General features: G+C 44.7%; 1 protein-coding gene across 3 annotated transcripts; it reads left to right on the top strand.

Moving 5' to 3' along the window:
* Positions 1 to 2,908: 2,908 nt before the first annotated feature.
* Positions 2,909 to 13,502, top strand: LOC114709631 (double homeobox protein B-like). 3 transcript variants are annotated; one of them, XM_028893588.2, is made up of 6 exons: positions 2,909 to 5,851; positions 6,685 to 6,749; positions 7,573 to 7,727; positions 10,240 to 10,333; positions 11,027 to 11,172; positions 12,363 to 13,502. In XM_028893588.2, the coding sequence occupies exons 1-6, from the start codon at positions 5,838 to 5,840 to the stop codon at positions 12,957 to 12,959; spliced, it is 1,071 nt and encodes a 356-aa protein (XP_028749421.1). In that variant the 5' UTR covers positions 2,909 to 5,837; the 3' UTR covers positions 12,960 to 13,502. The 3 variants fall into 3 exon arrangements, with proteins under 3 accessions (XP_028749421.1, XP_037064532.1, XP_028749420.1); XM_037208637.1 differs by having other exon boundaries at positions 2,909 to 4,711; XM_028893587.2 differs by having other exon boundaries at positions 2,909 to 6,749.
* Positions 13,503 to 22,481: the final 8,979 nt, after the last annotated feature.

The following is a 22,481-nucleotide window of genomic DNA, read 5'->3' on the forward strand; positions in this document are numbered from 1 at the left end:
ATCCGCCTGCCTCTGCCTCCTGAGTGCTGGGATTAAAGGCGTGCGCCACCACCGCCCGGCTTGAAATCTTTTTAAAACTAGACTTTTGATATTTTGTTATTTCAGCCATTCTAACATCTGTGGATTTAGTTACTATGGAGAAGGAACTTTCAGAGGAGTCATGTTGCCTTGCTTTTTCCTATTTCTCACTTTATTTTTTATTTTTACTTTATTTTTTTGAGATAGAGTTTCTCTGTGTCATTTTTGGTGCCTGTCCTGGAACTCACTCTGTAGCTCAGGCTGGCCTGGAACTCACAGAGATACACTTGTCTCTGCCTCCTGAGTGCTGGGTGGGATTAAAGGCATGTGCCACCACCGTCCTATTTCTCACGTTTTTACATTGATATTTTAAAACATGAATTACTGTTGTATTTTGTACATTGATTGAGGGGGCTAGTTCTTCTGCTTTTATATGGACATAAAACATTTTTATTTTTATTTGTGTGTGTTTGCCATACATGTGCAGATGCCATTGGTGTCCAGAGAAGGGCACTGGATCCCATGAAGCTGGAGTTACAGGCAGTTGTGGGCTGCCCCATGTGTGTGCTAGCAACCAAACCCTGGTCCTCTGGAAGAGCAGTAAGTAAGCACCTAAACTGCTGAGCCAGCTCTCCAGTTCCTGGTGGAGTTCTTCTTAGTGAGCAGCCTTCTCTTAGTGAGGCCTCAGTGTCTGTACCAACTCAGAGTGGAGAAAATAAACCATCAGATCAGCAATAAAGCCAAAACAAATCTGATGTAGAAGTACAATAAAAATCAAATATCTAGCCAGTATACAATGAATAATCCTAGAAAAGCTATCAAAATGTCAGAATAAACTATAGTTAAAAATTAATGGGGCTAGAGAGAGGGCTAAGCGGCTAAGCAGGTTTGCTGGGTGATCACAAGGCCCAGAGTTCAGACCCATGGATCCATGGATCAAGTAGGGCATCCAGTACATGCCAGTGACCCTAGCTCCAAGGGGGGACAGAGACAGGAGGATTGCTGGGACTTTCTGGCTCTTAGTATAGCTGAGAACATGATCCTCAAGTTCAGGGAGAGACCCTGACTCAAAGGAATAGACAGAAAAAAAGAGAGAGAGGACATCTAGTGTCCTCTCCTGGGCTTCATGTACACACATAGGTTCAGGTACCTGTGTACACACACACACACACACACACACACACACACACACACACACACACAGGCAGATACACACAAAGAAATAAAGAATTAAATAAATCTTTTTTTTTTTTTTAATGTAATAAAGCCATAGAATGCTGAGAGACTCAAAGTCTCTGAATCCAGCAATGCCATTAGTGCTGCCAGTTTGGGCCCAAGAAGCATCTTTTTGCAACGGGTGGCAGTTACTGCAGAGACTCATAACTGGTTTAAGTGTGAGCCTAAGTGACCATTGATTGCTCACCCTAAATCATGCCCTCCAAAGGTTCAACAGAGAGGACAGGGGGAAAAAAGCCCCAAGAGCTGAGAGAAGGGGCAGAGTGTATAAAGACATCATCTAGGCAAGACATGGTCACTGTACTCTTGAACAATCAGCAGCCATAACTCCCCACGTAACACCTGTACAAGACGGGGCTTGCCCATATTCTGCCACGAGGGGAGAAGGACTTAAGGGCCTTGCTGCTTCCCGAGGATGTACAGTCCGTGGTTGCTTGCAGAAGGACAGCTCTTTTCTGCAGTAGCATAGCCACTGGTAAGTTGAGAACACAGGACAAACACAAACATTTATTCTGTTTCCTGAGTGTGGACACAATACGGCCAGCTACCTGCTGCTTCTGCACCTCTCTCATTTCTGCTACTCTGTACTTCCTGGAGCTGTAACCCAAAATAAACTCTTCCTTAAGTTGCTTTTGTTAGATATTTTGTCTCAGCAGCAAGACAAACAACTGGGATGAACATGGTCAGCTACATTCATTGTATGTGTGCATGGAAAAATGACATAGTGAAACCCATGGTTATGTATAATTAATACACACTAATAAAAAAGTTTTAGTGAAGATAAAGGTGATAATAAAAGAATGAAATGAGGAGGCAAAGAAAAGGGAAAAGAGATGAAATGAGGTTAAGAGATGAAGCTGGGTGGTTGTGGTGCGCGCCTTTAATCCCAGAGCTCAGGAGGCAGAGGCAGGTAGATCTCTGTGAGTTCAAGGCCAGCCTGGTCTACAGAATGAGTTCTAGGACAGCCAAGGTTACACAGAGAAACCCTGTCTGGAAAAAACAAAAACAAATAAACAAAAAGATGAGAAAGGAATATGAGGGAAATGACAGAGATATGAATATGAATTAAAATTTTAAAGTATGTAAGTAAAGTTAGAGATAAAAGAGAAATAAAAAATTAAAATATCAATAAAATAAAGTAGAAACATAATATAGTACAAAGAAAAAAAGTGAGGGGGCAAACCCAGAAACTTCCTTCCGGGTTCTTTTAGTTCTTTTAGAATCTGCCAGATGGAGGGAGGGTGCCGAGTCAGTGCTGAAACCTGTGGAAAGCCTCCTGCTTATGCGGAGGGAGTCTGTCTTTGTCAAGGGTGGGCTGCGAGGTCAGGGATACACTCAACTAGCTTCCCTTCCCTGGCAGCTGCTGCTGGCCACAGTAAGCTTTGCAGCCTGTGGGCCAGGCAGCTTTCCAACCCATAGACGCCCACCGCTTAGATTTGCCCATCCATCAGTGGCAAATGTCCAAGCCTAGGGGTGTCCCCGGAGTGTATCAGAGTGGGGAATCAAGGAGTGCTGGTTTCTTCACGGGGGTGGGGGTGGGGTGGGGTGGGGGTGGCAAGCTGCCTGCCTGGTTCCGGGCACGCAGCCCCAGCCCAGCAGCAAACCTCTACGTTGGAAATGGAGCCATCTGCCAGCTCTGGGCTCTTGGCGCTTTGTTACATTAGGCGGCAGACCAGAGGCAACTCCAGAGGCCGAGGAATCCGCCAGCCAGGACTTGGATCTCTCTGTGTCTTTGCTGGGATCCACCGGCAGTGGGGCCTGCTCTCAGCTCTCAGGGAGGGGCGCCCCCCGCTGAGCTCCCGCCCCTAAAACTTCCCAGCCCGCCCATGTCCGACCCTCGGTCTTTGCCTCTGCGCCTGGTAACGGTCAGCTTCTCTGGCTCTGTGGTGGAGTGGCCCTAGGCTCGCTGAGTTGTGATTGTTCCTTGTTTTCGGAGTCCCAGAGTAGCCTAGTCTCAAACAATAGGTCCTTTCTCCACCAGGCATCTGGTAGAGCACTGCACTCCTGAACACCGGGTTGGGTAGGGGTGTGGATGCAGGGACTGGATGCAGGATTGCTTCTCCGCAGCTAGCGGGGGGCCCCACCGGAGGAGGCATTGTCTCCCCTCCCCCAACTGGATTAAGGCTTGTGAGAACTGTGGGTTTATCCTGCAGCTGGGACTGCCAGTCTTTTGTCACCAGAGCTGACAGGCTTACGCGTGGCTGGGGCTCCTGCTCTTCTTTCCCCCTGCGGGGATTGGGACGGCAGATTGCTTCCGTCTGTCCTTGCCAGAGTCTTTCTGTTTTCTCATCCCTTTTCATCTGTCCTGTTACTTCTTTCTGGTGCGCTTCCTTTCTTTCTGTCCGGGGAATACGGTCTGTCCTTTGTTACCCTGACCCTTCTATCCCGGAGTTGCATGGAGGAAGCGTCCAGTCCGCCATCTTACCACAGAAAGCAAAACATTTTTCTCTTCTGATACAGTGGGGAAGGGGGTTTGTGGAGAGGGGGGAGCAGGAGACTACGAAGAGGACGAGGTAGTATCAGTGGGAAACCAAGTTGCTGCTGGAGAGATGTTTTCCACATCCTTCAGTTTGAGATGCGATTCCCCTAATTAGGTAATTTCTGCTGCCTGACTAGAACACCTCGGCTAGATCCCCATCTCTCCTTCATTTACAAATGCGTAGGGGGATCAGGGGCTACTGGGTTTTCCCTTACTTTACCATATGTGTAGGATCCTGTGGGTCTAGATAGTCTTTTTTTCCCCCCACACACATTTTTTCATTAGTTTAGTCACGTGGCTTTTTTGGATCTAACACTGGTATCATACAGAGATATCTGTAGCACACTCCATAAAGGTTAATTAATGCAACTGATTTCATTTAGCTACAGGGGCTCCCAATTTATTGTCTGTTTTTTTCTTTGTTATCATAAATACTTTTTTTAAGTGAAAACAACAATGTATTTTATGCCAAGCCACAAGAATATATCTTGTCAACAAAACACATTTTTAACAATATGTGCATATTGAAATGTGACTTTTGGCTGCAGTCAATAGAAAATTGGCAATATTAAATGTTCAGCAAACAATTTTGAAAAATTAACGTCTGACTATAATGTAAAACAAACTAGAAAACTTGGTGGGATACCTAGATTTTATAGGATCGGTGGAGATGTGTGTGATGGTTAAAGTGATCATCGCCTCTACAGGGTCTGGGCTCACTTAGAGGTCAGTCTCCTGCCACACCTGTGAGTTATCTTGATTAGGTTAATTGGGGGTGGGAAGACCCACTTTCAAAACAGGCCACTCCATTCCTGGGACTCGGGCTTGGGTCCTGGACTGCACTGAAAAGGAGCAAGCTAGCTGAACAGCAACATCCTTGGCTGTCTTCTTCCTGACTTCGGAAACTATGTGACCAGCTGCTTCAGGCTCCTGCTGCCTTGACTGCCCTGCATGGTGGACTGACTGTGCCCTGGAACTGTGAGCCTGAATGTACCCTTCCTTTCTTAAACTGCTTTTTCATCGGGGTATTTTATCGCAGCTGGAAAAGTAACTAAGACAGTTTGTTTCTCAGATGCCCTGAGCCGATCAGCCTTTCTAAAGCATGAACTGTCTTTTTCTTTAGTGGCAGGGACAGCTGAAATGATTTCTCATTAGCAGTTTTAATTCCACTATTACTTTCCACAGAGACATAACAGCTATACCAACTTGGCATGTCTATGCCTCGTCTAAGCTATTCTTAGGTGCAAATAAAAGACAGCAGCAAGGTCATATTTATTTCTAACTTTCTATAACTCTCCCTGAACACATTTACTCAGAAGGACAAGGTTCTTGGGTGAGGTTTATTCTCTTCTTACCATACATTGAATGTGGGTATATAAAGTTGTTATTTATTCATTTACTCATTCATTTATTTAGGTATGTATAAGGCAGGCACATTCATGCCATGGTATAGGTGGAGGTCAGAGGACATCTTGTGGGAGTTAGCTCTCTCCTCCTACCATATGGAGTCTAGGAATTGAACTCAGATCCTCAGGGCTTGGCAACAAGCACCCCCTCCCTACCCTCACTGACCTCTGAAGTTAATCGTTATTAATGTATCTTGTACTAGATGATGATGGGATAAAAGAAGGAAATGAAAGTATTTTGCAAGTGTGTATACATGCATGCTCATAAGGCTTGTGTATATAATGCACATGCATCCACCTGTGTAGTAGCAGGGCCAGCCAGGGAAGAAGAGGGGAGCAGGCTGGCCCTCTCATGCCAGGGCTGCACCGCCAGCCAGCTCTCCATTGTTGACGTCTTCCAGGCGAGTGCCAGCTTTTCTATTTTCTCTTCTTCCTCCTGACTGAGTCAGCCCCACCCATACTGGATAGTCTGCCTTACATGGAGTCATCTAGTTTTACTCTTTAATCACATGTGCCAAGTACATTCGCTGCACACCTGCACTAAGGTTGAGTCGGTATACTAGAGAGCTGAGGCTGGCCAATTGAATGTACAGACAGATCAGCCAGGACAGGATAAAGAAGTTAAATGTGTTTCCGCAGAAGATGAGAAAATTTTGAAAAATACGAAACAAGGGGAGACTCCTAATATATTAAAGAATATGGTCACGTCAAGGTAATTATGAAATAAAACAACCGGAAGTGAATAGTAGGAGCTAGCTGAGGCTGTAGCTTGGGGCATTTACCTAGCTGTTTGAGACTGGGTTCCATCCTGAGCACAGCAAAAGATGAAGAAGATGAAATAATATACAGATATAATCTAGAGAGCTCAGAAATAAAACCATACATGGAAAGGCATTAGGATAGATGCAGAATTACCCAGCAGAGTCTGTACTTTTTCTCCAAATTCAACTTGTTTGTGTAAGTAATTACTTCAAAGTCCTCCTATGTGGCTCTGTTAGTCCAAGTTACATTGCTCTAACAAGTGGCCCAGAGAGACAGGCTGAGGAAGGGAGAATTCATTTCTTGCTCACTGGTTCAGAGGTCTATCTGTGGTCACTGGGGTCCACTGCTGTAGATCTGATCAGGCAGCATATCAAGACAGTGAGTCTCAGGCTGTTTATCCTGGAGATCTGGTAGCAGAGAGAGAGGGTGACAGGAATGCAGCAGGGCCACGCCTCTCCTTTGAAGTCACACAGTCTTAGCCGCCCTCCAAAGGAGTCTCTGCCTTCACAGTTCATCACCTGTTAAGAGTCTTCTGAGTGTCAGTCCACCCAAGGGTTAAACCTGTGATTAGCTCAGCTCGTGATCTAATCTCCTCTGGAAGCACCCCAGACACACCCAGAGGCGGTTCCACTAATCTCCTGGCAACCTCTTAATCCAATCAAGTTGACAATCAAGATTTGCCACAGTGCTGTTGCATATTTAATGAGGGATTAAAGCAACAGGTATTTAAGGGATGGGTGGGCCACTGTGGGCTGTGATTAAACCCTGTGTCTTTGTGAGCAGCGCAGTTGGGTCACTTGCCTCGTGGGATCCTGGTGACACCAGTATGGATCTAAGCTGCCCTTTTGGTATGTTCTATCTTTGTTTATTCCCGTGGCAGTGCCAAAGGCCTCCTTTGTTTCCCCAAACCTCAGGACTTTTATATCATAATTGTGATTTTTTTTTTTTTGGTTTTTCGAGACAGGGTTTCTCTGTGTAGCTTTGCGCCTTTCCTGGAACTCACTTAGTAGCCCAGGCTGGCCTTGAACTCACAGAGATCCGCCTGCTTCTGCCTCCCGAGTGCTGGGATTAAAGGCATGCGCCACCACCGCCCGGCCATAATTGTGATTTTTACATTGTGTGAGGGAGAGGGAGAGAGCTGGGTTTTGGTGACAATTTGGGTGGGTAGATGGATGAGCATTTTGAAATTCTTGGAACTTCCAATTTGCAGTGCCGGCTAAGGCTCTTACAAAAGAGGCTTCTACTTAAGACTTTTAAAGTTGACACTTTGGATGAAGAGAAAATTAAGTACCCAATATTTCATTTTATTAAAACATGTCATTTGTCCCAAAGTTCAACTTTTGTATAATAATCTAATTTAACCTTTCAATTTAAAAAAAAAATGTACTTGTTTCATTAATTTGCATGTTCTAGTTCTCATGGCTATGTTTTCATGCACTATTGTGGAATTTCTGTCATTTCTTGTTTTTAGTCTAACATGATTATCATTTTTTTCTAAAATCTATGTTTATACCTGTGCATGTCCTTATTGGCTTGGCTTCAGATATATCCCTAAAGTAAAAGCACAGAGTTATCCCCGTGTGTCTGGGCCTTCAGCATGAAGCAGATAAAGCAGGAGTTCATGCTAGGAAAGATGTCCATCTCACGTCTTTGTCTGTGGTTCTTTGCTAGGCCTCCTGGGAAAAGAAGTCCGGAGAAGGAGAATAGTTCTGAACCAGAAGCAAAAGGACACTCTTCGTGCATGGTTTCAAAAGAATCCCAATCCGGATTTAGCTACCAGGGGACTTTTGGCTAAGGAACTGGGCATCTCAGAGTCTCAAATTATGGTAGGTGTTAGGTTGAGAGCCTGTTTTTCGGAGTAAAGGTAAAGAGGTCAGCATTTAGGCATCTGTACTGGCCTGTCCTTAGGGTCCTGACAGGATAGACCTTAGCTGCAGCCACTAAGAGCGCACGCTGTGCACATTCCCTGTTTCCTTATAAAAGATAGGCCTTGCTGGGCGGTGGTGGCACACGCCTTTAATCCCAGCACTCGGGGAGGCAGAGCCAGGCGGATCTCTGTGAGTTCAAGGCCAGTCTGGTCTCCAAAGCGAGTTCCAGGAAAGGCGCAAAGCTACACAGAGAAACCCTGTCTTGAAAAACCAAAAATAAATAAATAAATAAAATAAAAATAAATAAAATAAAAAAATAAAAGATGGGCCCTGTACACGTCCCGTCTCTTTCTCTTTCTTTCGTCCCCAGGGACCGGCCTCTGCCCACTTTACTCCCCTCAATAAACCTTCATGTGGGTGCTGTTGTATGGTTTGGCTCCTTCAGACTATTTTTAAAACACAAAAAAGAGCAAAGCTAGGCTAAGTTTGGGCGATTCTCATAGATGGGCTATATTTTGCTAAGTTTATTCCATATGTAATGGGAAGATAAAACAGAAACGCTGCATATGTTTTATTGGAAGGAAATATTGGTTGCGAGCCTGCACTGTTGGAAAGGATAACCAGCTCACCGTTTCCCACATAGGGGGTAATGTAACCAGTATGGAGAGAATTACAGAATATAAGAAATTATGTCATCAGCTTAGTAATGTAGAACCTTTAAGGAATGAAATTACCATCTGTGAAAAAATAGGGAAGTTGAGACCTCATGAAAATAGCTGGTTTGTAGGCTATTGCTTTTTTCTCCTTTATTCTTTTCTCACTTATTTATTAATAGTTCTAAATTAATTAAATGCTTTTATCTGAATCATCCTCTCTGAATTCCTTCTCTTATTCCCTCTGGGCATCCTCACTGTTCTTTCCACTGTCATCTTCTATCCTTTTATTCTTTCTTTCTCCCCTGAGACAGGGTTTCTCTGTGTAGCCCTGGCTGTCCTGGAACTCACTGTCCTGGTTGGCTTCAAACTCAGATCTGCCTGGGATTAAAGGTGTGTACAGGAGTCTCACTCTGTAGCCCAAGCTAGCCAGGGCCTACAACTATTGAAACTGCCTGCCTCTGCCTCTGCCAGTCTGGGATTAAAGGTATGCCACCATAGCTCTTTCTCTGCTTCCTCTTTTTCTTATCCCCCTCCTCTCTTCTCCTCCTCTGGCTCGTCTATAATCTCAAAATGTCTTTTACATAAAAGCACTGTGTAAAATGCTATATGGTTTTATTTTCATAAAATTGCTGATGGGGTAGACCAAGATGAGCTGGAGTAGTACATTGTGTAGTTTTTGTCAAGTGGTTTGATGTTTAAACGAGTGGAGAGAAACCTTTAAACTTTTTGAGGTGAGGAAGTGAGTGAGTTCAAGCTTCTGTCCTTGATGCATTTATTTGGTATAATGACTCGAATCTTTGGAAATCCTGGAGAGAGGAAAATTTTCTTCTATCCTGATAAACTCTCCAGGTATGGGAGATGGTTGACACAATAATGCTAATGACATTGTTCTATGTGGGCACACCTGGTGGCTGGGTACCCTAGAGAGTCAAACTAATGAAATGTTCTATGTGGGCACACCTGGTGGCAGGTACCCAAGAGACTGGGACTGATGGAAAAGTTCCGAACCTTGTAGGGTGTTGGTGGCTCTTGAGGACATTTATCTCTTCTCATTAGTTGGAAGCTTCCAGCTGTTCATAAGGCTTTAATTTGAAAACTTATTTTGAATACCAGATCTGGAAAACATGAAGAGCCTTTGAGAACACAGCTTGGAATTGGTGTTTTAGGATTTTAAGGCGTATGTCTAGCAACTCAGCCTATAAATGGTTGTCATTAAGGTCAGACAAGGTTAGAGGGAATTATCAGGTTGTCCAAAGAAAATACTCAGAAATAAGTCTGCTCTTAATGGCTGCAGCTGAGGTTATATCCTGTCAGGACCCTAAGGGCAGGCCAATACAGAAGCCTAAATGCTGACAGCCCTGGCTGTCCTCCCTGGCTGTCCTCGACTCACTCTGAAGACCAGGCTGGCCTCAAACTCATAGAGATTGGTCTGCCTCTGCCTCCCGAGTGCTGGGATTAAAGGCGTGTGCCACTGCTGCCTGGCTCGGAATTATTTTCAAAGATTAAGTCCATATGTATTGCACATTATAAAATAATATTTGCTAAGAAGAGGGGGCCAATAAATTAGAAATTAGCATTGAATACTTTACCTGCTTAACAAATATGAGGTGTGCGTGCGTGCGTGGCAGAGGTTTGGGGAGCAAGAGTGAGGATGAGTGTAGAATTTCCTGTATTTTAGATAAACTTAACAATAACAATAACTGAATTATATCCTCTCTTATGGACATGGTCTCAAGGGCATATGCCTAAGATCAGTTTGGAATGATCTGGACTGAGCTGCATCCTGTTTCCTCTCGTTTTCTTTCTCCACATAGACTTGGTTTCAGAAGCACAGAAAAATACAGAAACAAGTGGAGTTTGAATATTGCTTTGAAGACAGCCAAGCCCAGGGACGGGATAAACCTAAAGGTAAGATCCACAAGTTCCAATAGAACCCCTCCATTGATTTCTTTGGGAGTATAAACAACTGTATGTTATGGAGAAATTCTGTAGAGAAAGCTGAGGCCAGGGACCAACTACAGCATATTCTGAGCATGCTCAGGTCAGAGACAGAAACTTTGTTTCACTGGGTGTGGTAGCTGTGACCCAGACATGGAAGGGGAAAGTTAGAGTATCAAGAAAGATCAAGGTCAGCCGGGTGGTAGCACACACCTTTAATCCTAGCACTCGGGAGGCAGGCGATCTCTGTGAGTTCAAGGCCAGTCTGGTCTACAAAGCAAGATCCAGGACAGGCACCAAAACTACACAGAGAAATCCTGTCTCGAAAAACCAAAAAAAAAAAAAAAAAAAAAAAGAAAGAAAGAAAGAAAGATCAAGGTCATCTCTGGTTATTTAGAGAGTTTGAGTCTAGCCTGGGCTACAGCAAGAAAAGCTTCCCTTTATTTCCACTGCTGTTTAGCGATGCTGTATCTTGTCACCTCTGGAGTTTCATCTCAGGGACAAGATAGGTTAAGGAGTTCCTTGGTGGTATGGGGTGGAGCATATTCTAAGAGTAAAAGTGGTCAGAACAATATTCAACATGTTGGTTTTTTTTTTTTTCTTTTCAAGTTTGAATGTGAAAACTAACTTGCAAACCCTGATGTGTGTCTATGCTTTCATTAGTTAAAGAACCTGGGAGGAGCCGGACACAGTTTACAAAGGCGCAGGTTGATACTCTAATTGCAGCTTTCAAGATTAACCGATTCCCTGGGATTGTTACCAGGGAGAAGCTGGCTCAAGAAACAGGCATCCCCGAATCCAGAATTCATGTACGTTGCACGGGTTCTCTGTCTCTGACAGCCTATTTGTTCTTACTGCTAGCTGCTTTCCTCCTGAGCTGTTGCTGGACAAACGCGGGTTATTTGGGGGTGTCCCCTCTGCTCTAGAGATGGGATGTAGACATTTGATGTTGAAAGCGACACTCTGGAGAGTCTCATCAGACCCGTGGAAGCATAGGAAGTAAGAAATAACAGGTAGCAGGGTGGTGGTGGCTCACACCTTTAATCCCAGCACTTGGGAGGTGGCAGAAGCAGGCGGATTTCTGTGAGCCGAAGGACAAACCCTGTCTCAAAAACAAAACAAAATAACAACAACAACAACAACAAAACAGGAAAGAAAGAAGGGAGGGAAGGAGGAGGAAGAAAGGAAGGAGGAAAAAAGGGAAGATTGGGAAAGCTGGAATTCACACCTGTTTTGAGAACACAGTCTTTGTTAGTATTTCTAGCCCTCAAAAATATTGGAAATGTAGTACCAGAGGATTCGTTAGCATCCAGACCTTCTAGGCATGGGATGCCTGCCTACCTAGCCTTCAGCTCACCTCTGACTGTAACCGGAGAAATTTAGAACACTGCCTGCATAGAGAATCCCTGTTCTTTGTATATTGTGGAGATTGATAGCGTGCTTCTGAAGCATGTCCTTAGATAATCCCATCAGCCATTGTTTCCATGCCTTCTGGGAGTTCCATGTTCTTAGATGCTCCTTGGTGGGCAGACATTCACCCTGCTTTTGAGAACTTCTTTCCTGAATCAGTGTGGGGAATCAGAGGGGTGGATCCTAAACTTCTAACTTTTCAACCATGGTGTTATTTTACCTAGAGCCATGTGCCGTGACTTACTTAATCTTGACTGTCAACTTAATTAGGTTGAGAAACACTGAAGATTAGTGAAGTCATCTCCAGGTGTGTCGGGGAGATGAGGTGTTCCCAGAGCTCATTAGATCCAAAGACCTCTGAGCTAGTTGCTGCAAAAATTCTGTTCAAAATATGAAGGGGCTGTTGGGCAGTGGTAGAGATGTGGAATGTGGGGTCTAGTTGGAGGAAGTGAAGTACCAAGAACCTGCATTGTAAGGGTTTGGTCATTGTCCCCTTGTCATTCTGCTTAGCAAATCATAAGAATCAGGTGGAATGACTTCTGCTATTCAGGACTTTTTTTTTTTTTGTATGTGTGTGTATGTGTTTTAGATATGGTTTCAGAATCGGAGAGCTCGGCACCCAGACACCCAACAGGGTACTCAGGCAACTGCTCAGCTGCCTCAGAACAGCCAGTGCCCTGCCCTGAAGACTACTGGTCAACCTCCTCCTTCTACAACTCTCCCCAGCAGCTTGTCAGTCACACCAGCCTTTTCTCCACCTGACCCACAATCTAGTCCTTTGGATCTCTCTAGGGGCAGTCAGAAGCAGTTATCAAGGACCACAGTACCGCAGCCATCCCAGGTTGGACAGGGAAGGGGTGATCGTCCAAGTTCCTCCGTGTTTAATGGCCACTTATCACCGGTCATAGCTCCAGCACTGGAGGCCTTCCATCCTCCGGCTCCTTTATGGCTCCCCATCCAAGAAAGATGTCAGGATTCCAGTGTGGACAGTGGTTTGGCTGTACAACCCTTAGACGGTTCTACTCAGGCCCCGGCTGTCAATCAACTGGCCCGGAAAGACTTTGCCTTTCTGCAGCACTGGGATGAGTGGTTCCAACTGATGCTTGCTGAGTGGGTACCTGACAGAGAATACTGGTCCCCTGGCAACCCTGAGCTGCAGCATCCATGGCAGATGCAGCCTCTGTAGCCTGCCGGCCTACCTCATCAAGCGGACGAAATTCCACAGCAATAGGGTTAAGCCTCAAGCCGTTTCTGTTAATTCCCACTGAACATGGCTTCATCTCTTCACATCCAGGCCCACCTGTGGATGACTGTGCATGGCTTGGAGAGCTTCTCAGAAGATTTTCAGGTTCTCTTTTATGGAGGGAGAAGTTTTATCAGTGACGCAGATTCAGGAGACCATCAAGATCCTAATCCGGGACACCTGGCCTTGGGTTTGAAATCAGGGGATATAGTGAAGAATAAATATAACCGAATCATGGAACTAGTTCAATTCAGTGAACAGCATAAACCACCTGGGCACAGAAAGGAGCAGCGATTTTTACTTTTAATTTATTTTTGAGATCTGGTCTTACTTTTATTCAGCCTGGTTTTGAGCTCCCATGCCGCCTTTTCCTGAATAGCTGGCACTACAGGTATATGCCTCCATGTCTGGCTTGGTTTTGATTTTAATTATGGTTTTAAAAAAAAATTGTTGAACGTTGGTGACACACCCCTTTAATCCCAGCACTCGGGAGGCAGAGGCAGGTGGATCTCTGAGTTCGAGGCTAGCCTGGTCTGTAGAGCAGGCACCAAAACTACACAGAGAAACCCTGTCTTGAAAAACCAAAAAGAAAAAAACTGTTAAAAATCTGTTTCATTTGTTATTGGCTATGTTTTGAATCTGAAGTGTCCTCTACGAGCTCGTTTTAGATGCTTACCTCTCAGTTGGTGGTGCCCTTTGAGTCTGTGGAGCGTTTAGGAGGTGGGTTCTGACCAGCCAAGTAGGCCAGGGGTGGGTCTTTGGAAGTTATACTCAACACACGACCAGCATTCACCACATGGTGCCTCTGCCCAGACGAACACATTTCCCCATGCCTTTCTGTGACAATGGACTGAAACACCCTGAAAAGAACCCAAATAAACCATTCTTCTCGAGTTGCTTCAAGTAGATGTTTTGGTCACAGAGAGTTAAAAGTCACTACTACTTACTGGTTACCAGTCACTCACTCAGTGTGTGGTACAGTGGTACTAACTATATTATTGGCCGCTGGCCAGTACACACCAATAACGTTCATCTTGCAACCTGAAACTCACACTCTGTTCAAGTCACTTGAGCAACCATAACAATGCCACAGACTGTATGTCTCAAGCCACAGAAAAGGTGTGTTTCCACTGCTGTAGAGGTCAGAAGTCCCTTTGGCAGGTGCTTGTAGTTCTGGATGGGGCAGAGGCTCTTCAGGGCTTGGGAATTTCTGAGGACTCAGTCTTCACATAACTTGTGCTCTGTGCATGATTGTATCTCGTCTCTGCTTTGAAGGGTCCTACACATAGGACCTCTCTTAATGTTGATTACATGCATATTTAAAGATCTTCTCTGTAGATATACTCCTTTTCCCTTTGCCTTAAGGCTTCATCATATGCTTAGCTCTTGACACTAGTGAACACTGCAACTTCCTATTTTCCCCTTTCCTGGCCCCTGGCAGCCACAATTCTACTGTGTGTGTGTGTGTGTGTGTGTGTGTGTGTGTGTGTGTGTGTGTGTGTGTGTGTAGTGAGGGTGGGGTGGAGGCCAGAGGTTAATGTCCAGTGTTTCCTCTTTCTCCATTGTAATCCACATTTTCTTTTCAAAAGATTTTTTTTAATGTGTGTATGTGTGTGTGTGTGTGTGTGTGTGTGTGTGTGTGTGTGAGAGAGAGAGAGAGAGAGAGAGAGAGAGAGAGAGAGAGAGAGAGAGAGAGAGAGAGAGAGAGAGAGAAGTTATGGTCCCAAGAGGGCAGGTGCCTGTGGAGGCCTGGGAGGCCTGGGGTATTGGATGCTTTGGATCTAGAATGTCAGGCAGTTGTGGGCTGTCTCACAGGGTTGCTAGAACCAAGCTTGAGTTCTCTGGAAGAGCAGTATTTGCTCTTGCCCACTGAGCCATCTCGGCAACCCCTCCACCTTATTCTGTGAGACAGGGTCTCGTGCTGGGCCTGGAGCTTGTTGATTGATTGAGATAGACTGGCTGGCTAGCCCCACTGTTGAGCGACACTGGCTAGCTCTAGGGATCTTCCTGCCTCTGTCTGCAGCCTGAGGATTCCAGATGTGCTTGGCACCTGGCTTTTTCACACAGGGGCTGGAGATCTAAACTCAGGTGTGTAGCTAGAGTTTTCCTGCCTTGCCCACAGTCAGGACAAATCTTTATCACCCGCCAGTCCCACAGCCACTCAGACCCAACCAAGTAAACACAGAGACTTCTTTTGTTTACAAACTGTATGGCCGTGGCAGGCTTCTTACTAACTGTTCTTATAGCTTAAATTAATCCATTTCCACAAATCTATACCTTGCCACGTGGCTTGTGGCTTACCGGTACTTTACATCTTCCTTGTTCTGGCGGCTGCTGCAGGCTGTGAGTCCTTCTGCCTTCCTGTTCTTTTTTTTTTTTTTTTTTTTTTTTTTTGGTTTTTCGAGACAGGGTTTCTCTGTGTAGCTTTGCGCCTTTCCTGGAGCTCACTTGGTAGCCCAGGCTGGCCTCGAACTCACAGAGATCCGCCTGCCTCTGCCTCCCAAGTGCTGGGATTAAAGGCGTGCGCCACCAATGCCCGGCAACCTTCCTGTTCTTTTATTTCTCCTCTCTGTTAGTCCCGCCTATACTTCCTGCCTAGCCACGGCCAATCAGGTTTTATTTATTGACCAATCAGAGCAACACATTTGCCATACAGACCATCCCCCAGCACAGCCAAGTGCAGACCATCTCAGACACATGCACTCAGGCCCGTGGTCCTGATCATCCTCTATGCGGACCTGCTGGGTAAAGCTACTCGGAACCCAAGAATGGCCTCACACAGGACATACAGGACATCCCACAGCACAGGTGTTCATGTTTGCATGACAAAGTCCTTTACCAAGGGGCCATCTCCTCAGCCCCACTGCTTGCTGTTTCTGTGAGTTTGGCTACTCTAGGTCCCTCAGATAGGCGGATTCATACAATATTTGCTTTTTGTAGTCAACTTACTTTTATTGGCATAATATTCTCAAAGTGTATTATTTGGGAACCTGTGTCAGGATGTCCTTTTTCCCCCAAGGACAAATAATTTGCACTATACATGTATTCCACATTTTGTCCACCAATGGACAAGGTTACTCCTACTTCTTAGACATTGGAAATGATGCTGTAAGGAATGACAGCCTACAGGTAACTTTGAGATCCAATTCTTTTACGTACTGTATAAAGACCGTCCTTCATTGGCCTTTCTTTCTAGGTGATTCTCCTCTTGTGTCATACTGAAAATCAATATGAACCATCAGAGCTGGATCTTATGATGTCTATTTAAGCTGTCATACTGGTCTCCATAGTGACTCCATCATTTCATATTTCCACCACCAGTGCACAAGGGTCATTTATTTACATCCTCACCAGTGCCTGTTCTTGTTGCTTTGGTAGTGGCTGTTCTAATAGGTGAGAGATAGAAACTCATTCTCCATTGACTTGGGGTTCTCTAATGGTGCTGGGTATCTCTTCACGTAGTTACTCAAATCTGATCACTACTTATGGAAGTATTTGTTGAATTCTAAACATTTAAAATCTACACTGTTTTAAAAAATATTATTTTATGTGTAAATGGTTTGCCTTCATGCATGTATATGCACCATGTACATGCCTGATCCTCATCTGGAATTGTAGTTACAGATGGTTGTGAGCTACCGTGTGGGTACTGGGAACTGAACCTAGAAACTTTTCAATAACAAGTGCTCTTAACCACTGAGCCATCTCTTCAGCCCTCTTAAAATTATATTCTTGCCCGGGTGGTGGTGGCGCACGCCTTTAATCCCAGCACTCGGGAGGCAGAGTCAGGTGGATCTGTGAATTCGAGGCCAGCCTGGGCTAGACAGTGAGTTCCAGGAAAGACGCAAAGCTACACAGAGAAACCCTGTCTTGAAAAAAACAAAACAAAAGAAAATTATATTCTCTATATTAGTCTTTTTCCAATGTGATTTGCAAACGTCTTCTCCCATTCCATAACTTACTTTTTCACCATGCTGTGTGCTTTGAGGGGTTATGAATTTTAATTATGTATCTGTGTGTTCCTCCATGCTGGAGACTGAACCGGAGATTTTTTTTTTTTTTTTTTTTTTTTTGAGACAGGGTTTCTCTGTGTAGCTTTGCGCCTTTCCTGGAACTCACTGTCTAGCCCAGGTTGGCCTTGAACTCACAGAGATCCACCTGGCTCTGCCTCCCAGTGCTGGGATTAAAGGTGTGCGTGCCACCACCGCCCACTTGAACTGGAGATTTTGCACATGCTCTCTACACACCCTACCACTGCTATACCTCCTCAGCCCCGAGTTACAATGTTCGAGTCTTTCTACTTGTATGTTGTTTCTGTTGTCTACACTTCAAGTAGTAATCCAAGAAATCATGGCCCAAACTGTGAGGCTTCTTTTGCTGGGGCTTTGAGTTGCAAATTAAATTGTTGACTTGAGCTCTTTTTTCTTTTTAATACGTGATTTGTTAACAAATACACACACATATAAGAGTGACACACATATCCCAAACAATAGTAACACAACAAATATGAGTTTGAGTGTGTGTCTGTTACATGCTGATTTAAAAAATGTAAGTGCGCGCACGTGTGTGTGTGTGTGTGTGTGTGTGTGTGTGTGTGTGTGTGTGTGTATAGGTTGAGAGTTGGTTTTCTCTTTCCGGTCTGGGTCATGGGGATTGAACTGAGGTGATCTTGCTTACACGGCTATTGTTTTTACCCTATGAGTCATCTTTCTTTATGCTGGTGTTGATTCTTTATACACTGAAGAGTGCTGTAGCAATTCTAGATCTAGCATTTGGGGCCATCTCCATGTTGGTTTCTATAATGGTGAAACCAAGGTTTCCTTTTCCCTTCCAAATCCTTGCCAATATTTGATGGCTTTGCTTTTTATTTTATTTTTTTAAATATTTAATTTTACTTTTATTAATGTGTCTGTGCGTGTATATGTCACATATGTGCAGGTGCCTGGAGAGGGCGGAAAAAGGCATTGGGTTCCCTGGGGCTGGAGTTACAGGAGGTTGTGTGCTGCCTGCTGTGGGTACTGGGAACCAAACTGTGGTTCTCTGGAAGAGCAGCAAGTGCTCCTAACTGCTGAGCCAGAGGTGACTCAAGTCCTTTGCTCCTCTTTTGTTAATGCTTACCTCTGACTGATCTCAAGGTGTTTTGGGGTTGGATTTCCCTAATGACTAAGTGTGCTTCCCATTTTTTTTTTTATTTTACAATACTATTCAGTTCTACATAACAGACACAGATTCCCTTGTTCTCTCCCTTCCTGCCCCCCTCCCCTTCCCCCCAGCCCACCCCCCATTCCCACCACCTCCAGATCAAGGTCTCCCCCGAGGACTGAGATAGACCTGATAGACTCAGTCCAGGCAGGTCCAGTCCCCTCCTCCCAGATTGAGCCAAGCATCCCTGCATAAGTCCCAGGTTTCAAACAGCTAACTCATGCAATGAGCCCAGGACCTGGTACCATTGCCTAGATGCCTCCCAAACAGATCAAGCCAATCGACTGTCTCACCTATTCAGAGGGCCTGATCCAGTTGGGGACCCATCAGCCTTTGGTTTATAGTTCATGTGTTTCCATTCGTTTGGCTATTTGTCCCTGTGCTTTATCCAACCTTGGTTTCAACAATTCTCGCTCATATTCTTTCTCACTAATTAGACTCTCAGCGCTCCACCCGGGGCCTAGCTGTGGATGTCTGCATCTAGATTCCTCAGTCCTTGGATGGGGTTTCTGGCACAACTATTAGGGTGTTTGGCCATCCCATTACCAGAGTAGGTCAGTCCCGGCTGTCTCTTGACCAATGCCAGCAGTCTTTTGTGGGGCTATCTTTGTGGATTTCTGTGGGCCTCTTTAGCACTTTGTTTCTTCCTTTTCTCATGTGTTCTTCATTTACCATGGTCTCCTATTCCTTGTTCTCCCTCTCTTTTCTTGATCTAGCTGGGATCTCCCGCTCTCTTTCCCTCGACCCTCGCCCTTCATTGCTCCCACTCACGTCCAGGCTGTTCATGTAGATCTCATCCATTTCTCCATCCTTCTTGGGTCCTGTTTTCCAGATGGCTTCACTGCTGATGTGAGCAGCAGTCCAGTCATCCTTGTTCCACGTCTAGTATCCTCTTATGAGTGAGTACATACCATATTTAACTCTTGCTATTGTGTCCTGTGCTTCTGGAAAGTTCTTGCTTCTATCATATTTGTGTCTTCAGCTGTCTTTTCTTGGCTCCTTCTTGCAGTTAAGAGCTTCAGGTCCTTTCATTTGTTTGTTTTGTTTCTTTTTTTTTTTTTTTTTTTTTTTTTTTTGGTTTTTTTTCGAGACAGGGTTTCTCTGTGTAGCTTTGCGCCTTTCCTGGAACTCGCTTTGGAGACCAGGCTGGCCTCGAACTCACAGAGATCCGCCTGCCTCTGCCTCCCGAGTGCTGGGATTAAAGGCGTGTGCCACCACCGCCCAGCTTGTTTTGTTTCTTGAGACAGGGTTTCTCTGGGTATCTGGCTATCCTGGAACTTGCTCTGTAGACCAGGCTGGCCTGGAAGTCAGAGATCTGCCCACCTTTGCCTCCCAAGTGCTGGGATTGAAGGCCTGGCTGAGATTCAGGTCTTATGTTAAAGGTCTTTGATCCATTTGGAGTGGACTTTTGTACCACGTGAGAGGTAGGGATCTAGTTCCTATCTTCTGCATGTGGACATCCAGTCTTTACTCATTAAGGAAGATTTTCTCTAATCTGTGGTTTTGGTAACTTTGTCAAGAGTCTGATGGCTGTAGCTATGTGGGATCCCATTTCTGGGTCTTGTAGTCCATTTGATTTTGCATCTTAAAAAATACTTATTTTTTATGTTATATGAAAAGGTAAGCACGCATGTGCCACAGATAAAACTTTTGGGGATTTCTTCTCTCCTTCCATTACATGTGTCTCAGAGACCAGACTCAGGTTGTCAGGTGTGGCAGCAAATACATTCATTATCTGCTCAACTGTCTCAAGGGTCCTCTGTGTGTTGTTATGCCATTCCACACTGGCTGTGTTATTCTGGTTCTGCCGTACCCTGCAGGCATGGATCGGAACACATCCAGCCTTGCTCTATCTGCTCAAGATTGCTCTGGCTATTGGTGATCTTCTGTATTTCCATATGAATTTAAATATCACTTTTTCCTATTTTTTTGTGAAGAGGAAGTTACTAGGATTTTGCTGTGGCTTGGTTGCTTTCAGTAACATGTCCACTTAGACAATATTAATTTTGTTGGTCCATGAGTGAGGCAGGATTTTCCATATTCTGGTATTTTCTTCAGCTTAGTTCCTCAGTTTTCATATAGAGGTCTTTAACATCTTTGCTTAAGTTTATAATTAGGTATTTTCAGTCTTTATCTATCTATCTATCTATCTATTTATTTTTATTAATTAATTATTTATTGTCAGATTTCTCTGTGTATCACTGGTGGCTGTCTTGGAACTCACTCTGTAAACCAGGCTGGCCTTGAACTCACATAAATCTTCTGCCTCTGCTTCCTGAGTGCTGGGATTAAAGGAGTGTGCCACTACTGCCTGTTATGCCCAGATTGTGACCCCCCAAAGAGACCACCGTAGACCTTGGATGTCCAGAATGCAACAGCAAGGTTTATTCTGCAGATACAAGTCTAGACAGGGACTCATTCCTACACCCAATACAGTGAGGCAGGGAGGAGTGCCTCTTTCTTGGGGAAGTTAGTTTTTATAGGCAAAACCCATAAAATTTCTTAGAGGGGAGGGGGTTAGTATGGGTCCATCCTTGATTGGTCAAGTTTTTCCCGGGCCTGGACTTTTTTATTTTATCTTATCTGTTTGCCCTGTCAGGAGTTTTACAACTCATCTCCGGGGTCTGGTCTTGTTATCTCTGGAGAGGGGCATCTCGTGGTTAATTGGTTACCATCAGACATCCTGACTCTGTTCTTTTGTTCCTGGGGCTGGCGCCATCATTTCTGGGGACTTGAAACTGGCCTGGCCAAGATCACAGTCCTCAAAGCCGCCACTGGAGACTTTTAGGTACAGAATGCAAAAGTAAGGTGTTTTCTAAGTTTACAAGTCTCCAGGGAGGCTCTTCCAAACCTCTCACTCACAGCAGGGAGGTTGGAAGGAGCGCTCCCCTTTCTTTGTGAGGCTAGTTCTTAAAGGCACAGACCATATAATTTATTTTAACCCGCCTCCCTTTTTAGTCTTTTGGTCGAATATCCTGACTGTTTTCCAAAGTCCCTGTAGCAGATACAGCCACCTGGGGAAAAGGGGTCTAAGTTCTTATCTACACTTAGAAATCCTGGTTTAAGCTTCTCTTTGTCTGTAGGGGATAGAGTGGGGGGTTTTACTGAGGTATCACACTGCCCAGCTTTGTTTTCATTTATTTTATTGGGGGCCATGCGCATGTTGTGAAATGAGGAGATCTAAGGATAACCTGAGGGGAGTTGATATATATATATATATATATATATATATATATATATATATATATATATATTAAAAAAAACTACTGATTTTTAAAACACTGATTTTATATCCCGCTACTTTAACACTTTGTTTGTATTTGTTTATTTACTTTTGTTTATTTAATACAGAGTCTGCCTAGGTAGGCAGCTAGCCTGGAACTCACTTTGTAGACCAGGGTGACCTTGACCTGTGGGAGATTCCCCTACCTCTGCCTCCCAAATGCTAGGACTGTAGCACCACCATGCATGGCTTGCTTTTTGAAACAGTATTCAGCAGACCCCGGTACAATCTGATTTTAGCAGAGATGTGTCAGTATCTCCCGTTCCTGCACGGTTGCCTATCTGAGTATCTCTCCTGGGCAGCCTGTCCTATGTTGAGCTGCGATCCTCCTGTTTCAGTTTAGATGGGCTTTCATAATGAAGGGCGTTGAGTTTTGTCAAAGCTTTGTTCTGTGTCTATTGAGTTGATCATGTGATTTGTCATGAACTCTCCTTCATCGGCTCTGAGTATGACTACCTCAGCTTGCTTTTGGAGTCTGTGTCCTTGGAATTTTTTTTTCTTCTGTCCTTTGAATTTAGTCTCTGTGTATCTTTGCCAATAGAAGATGCTTCTTTAGACAGGAAATAGTTGGAGATTTTTTTTTAATATAATGAGGCAGTTGTTGTGCCCAGATCGTAACCCCCAGAGAGACCACCAAGGACGAGCACACCGGAATGCAAAAACAAGGTTTACTTCTGCTGCAAGTCATGACAGGGAACTCATTTCAAGCCATCTCAAGTGAGGCAGGGAGGAGTTCCTCTTTCTTGGGGAAGTTAGTTTTTATAGGCAAAACCCATAAAATTTTTTAGAGGGGAGGGCGTTAGTGCAGGTCCATCCTTGATTGGTCCAGTTTTTCCCGGGCCTGGACTTTATCTTATTCTAGCTTATCTGTTTGCCCTGTCAGGAGTTTTACAACTCATCTCCGGGGTCTGGTCATGTTATCCCTTGAGAGGGGCATCTTGTGGTTAATAGGTTACCATCAGACATCCTGACTTTGTTCT

The sequence above is a fragment of the Peromyscus leucopus genome, chromosome 9 (genome assembly GCF_004664715.2).
Source record: "Peromyscus leucopus breed LL Stock chromosome 9, UCI_PerLeu_2.1, whole genome shotgun sequence".
NCBI classification, from domain to species: Eukaryota; Metazoa; Chordata; class Mammalia; order Rodentia; family Cricetidae; genus Peromyscus; species Peromyscus leucopus.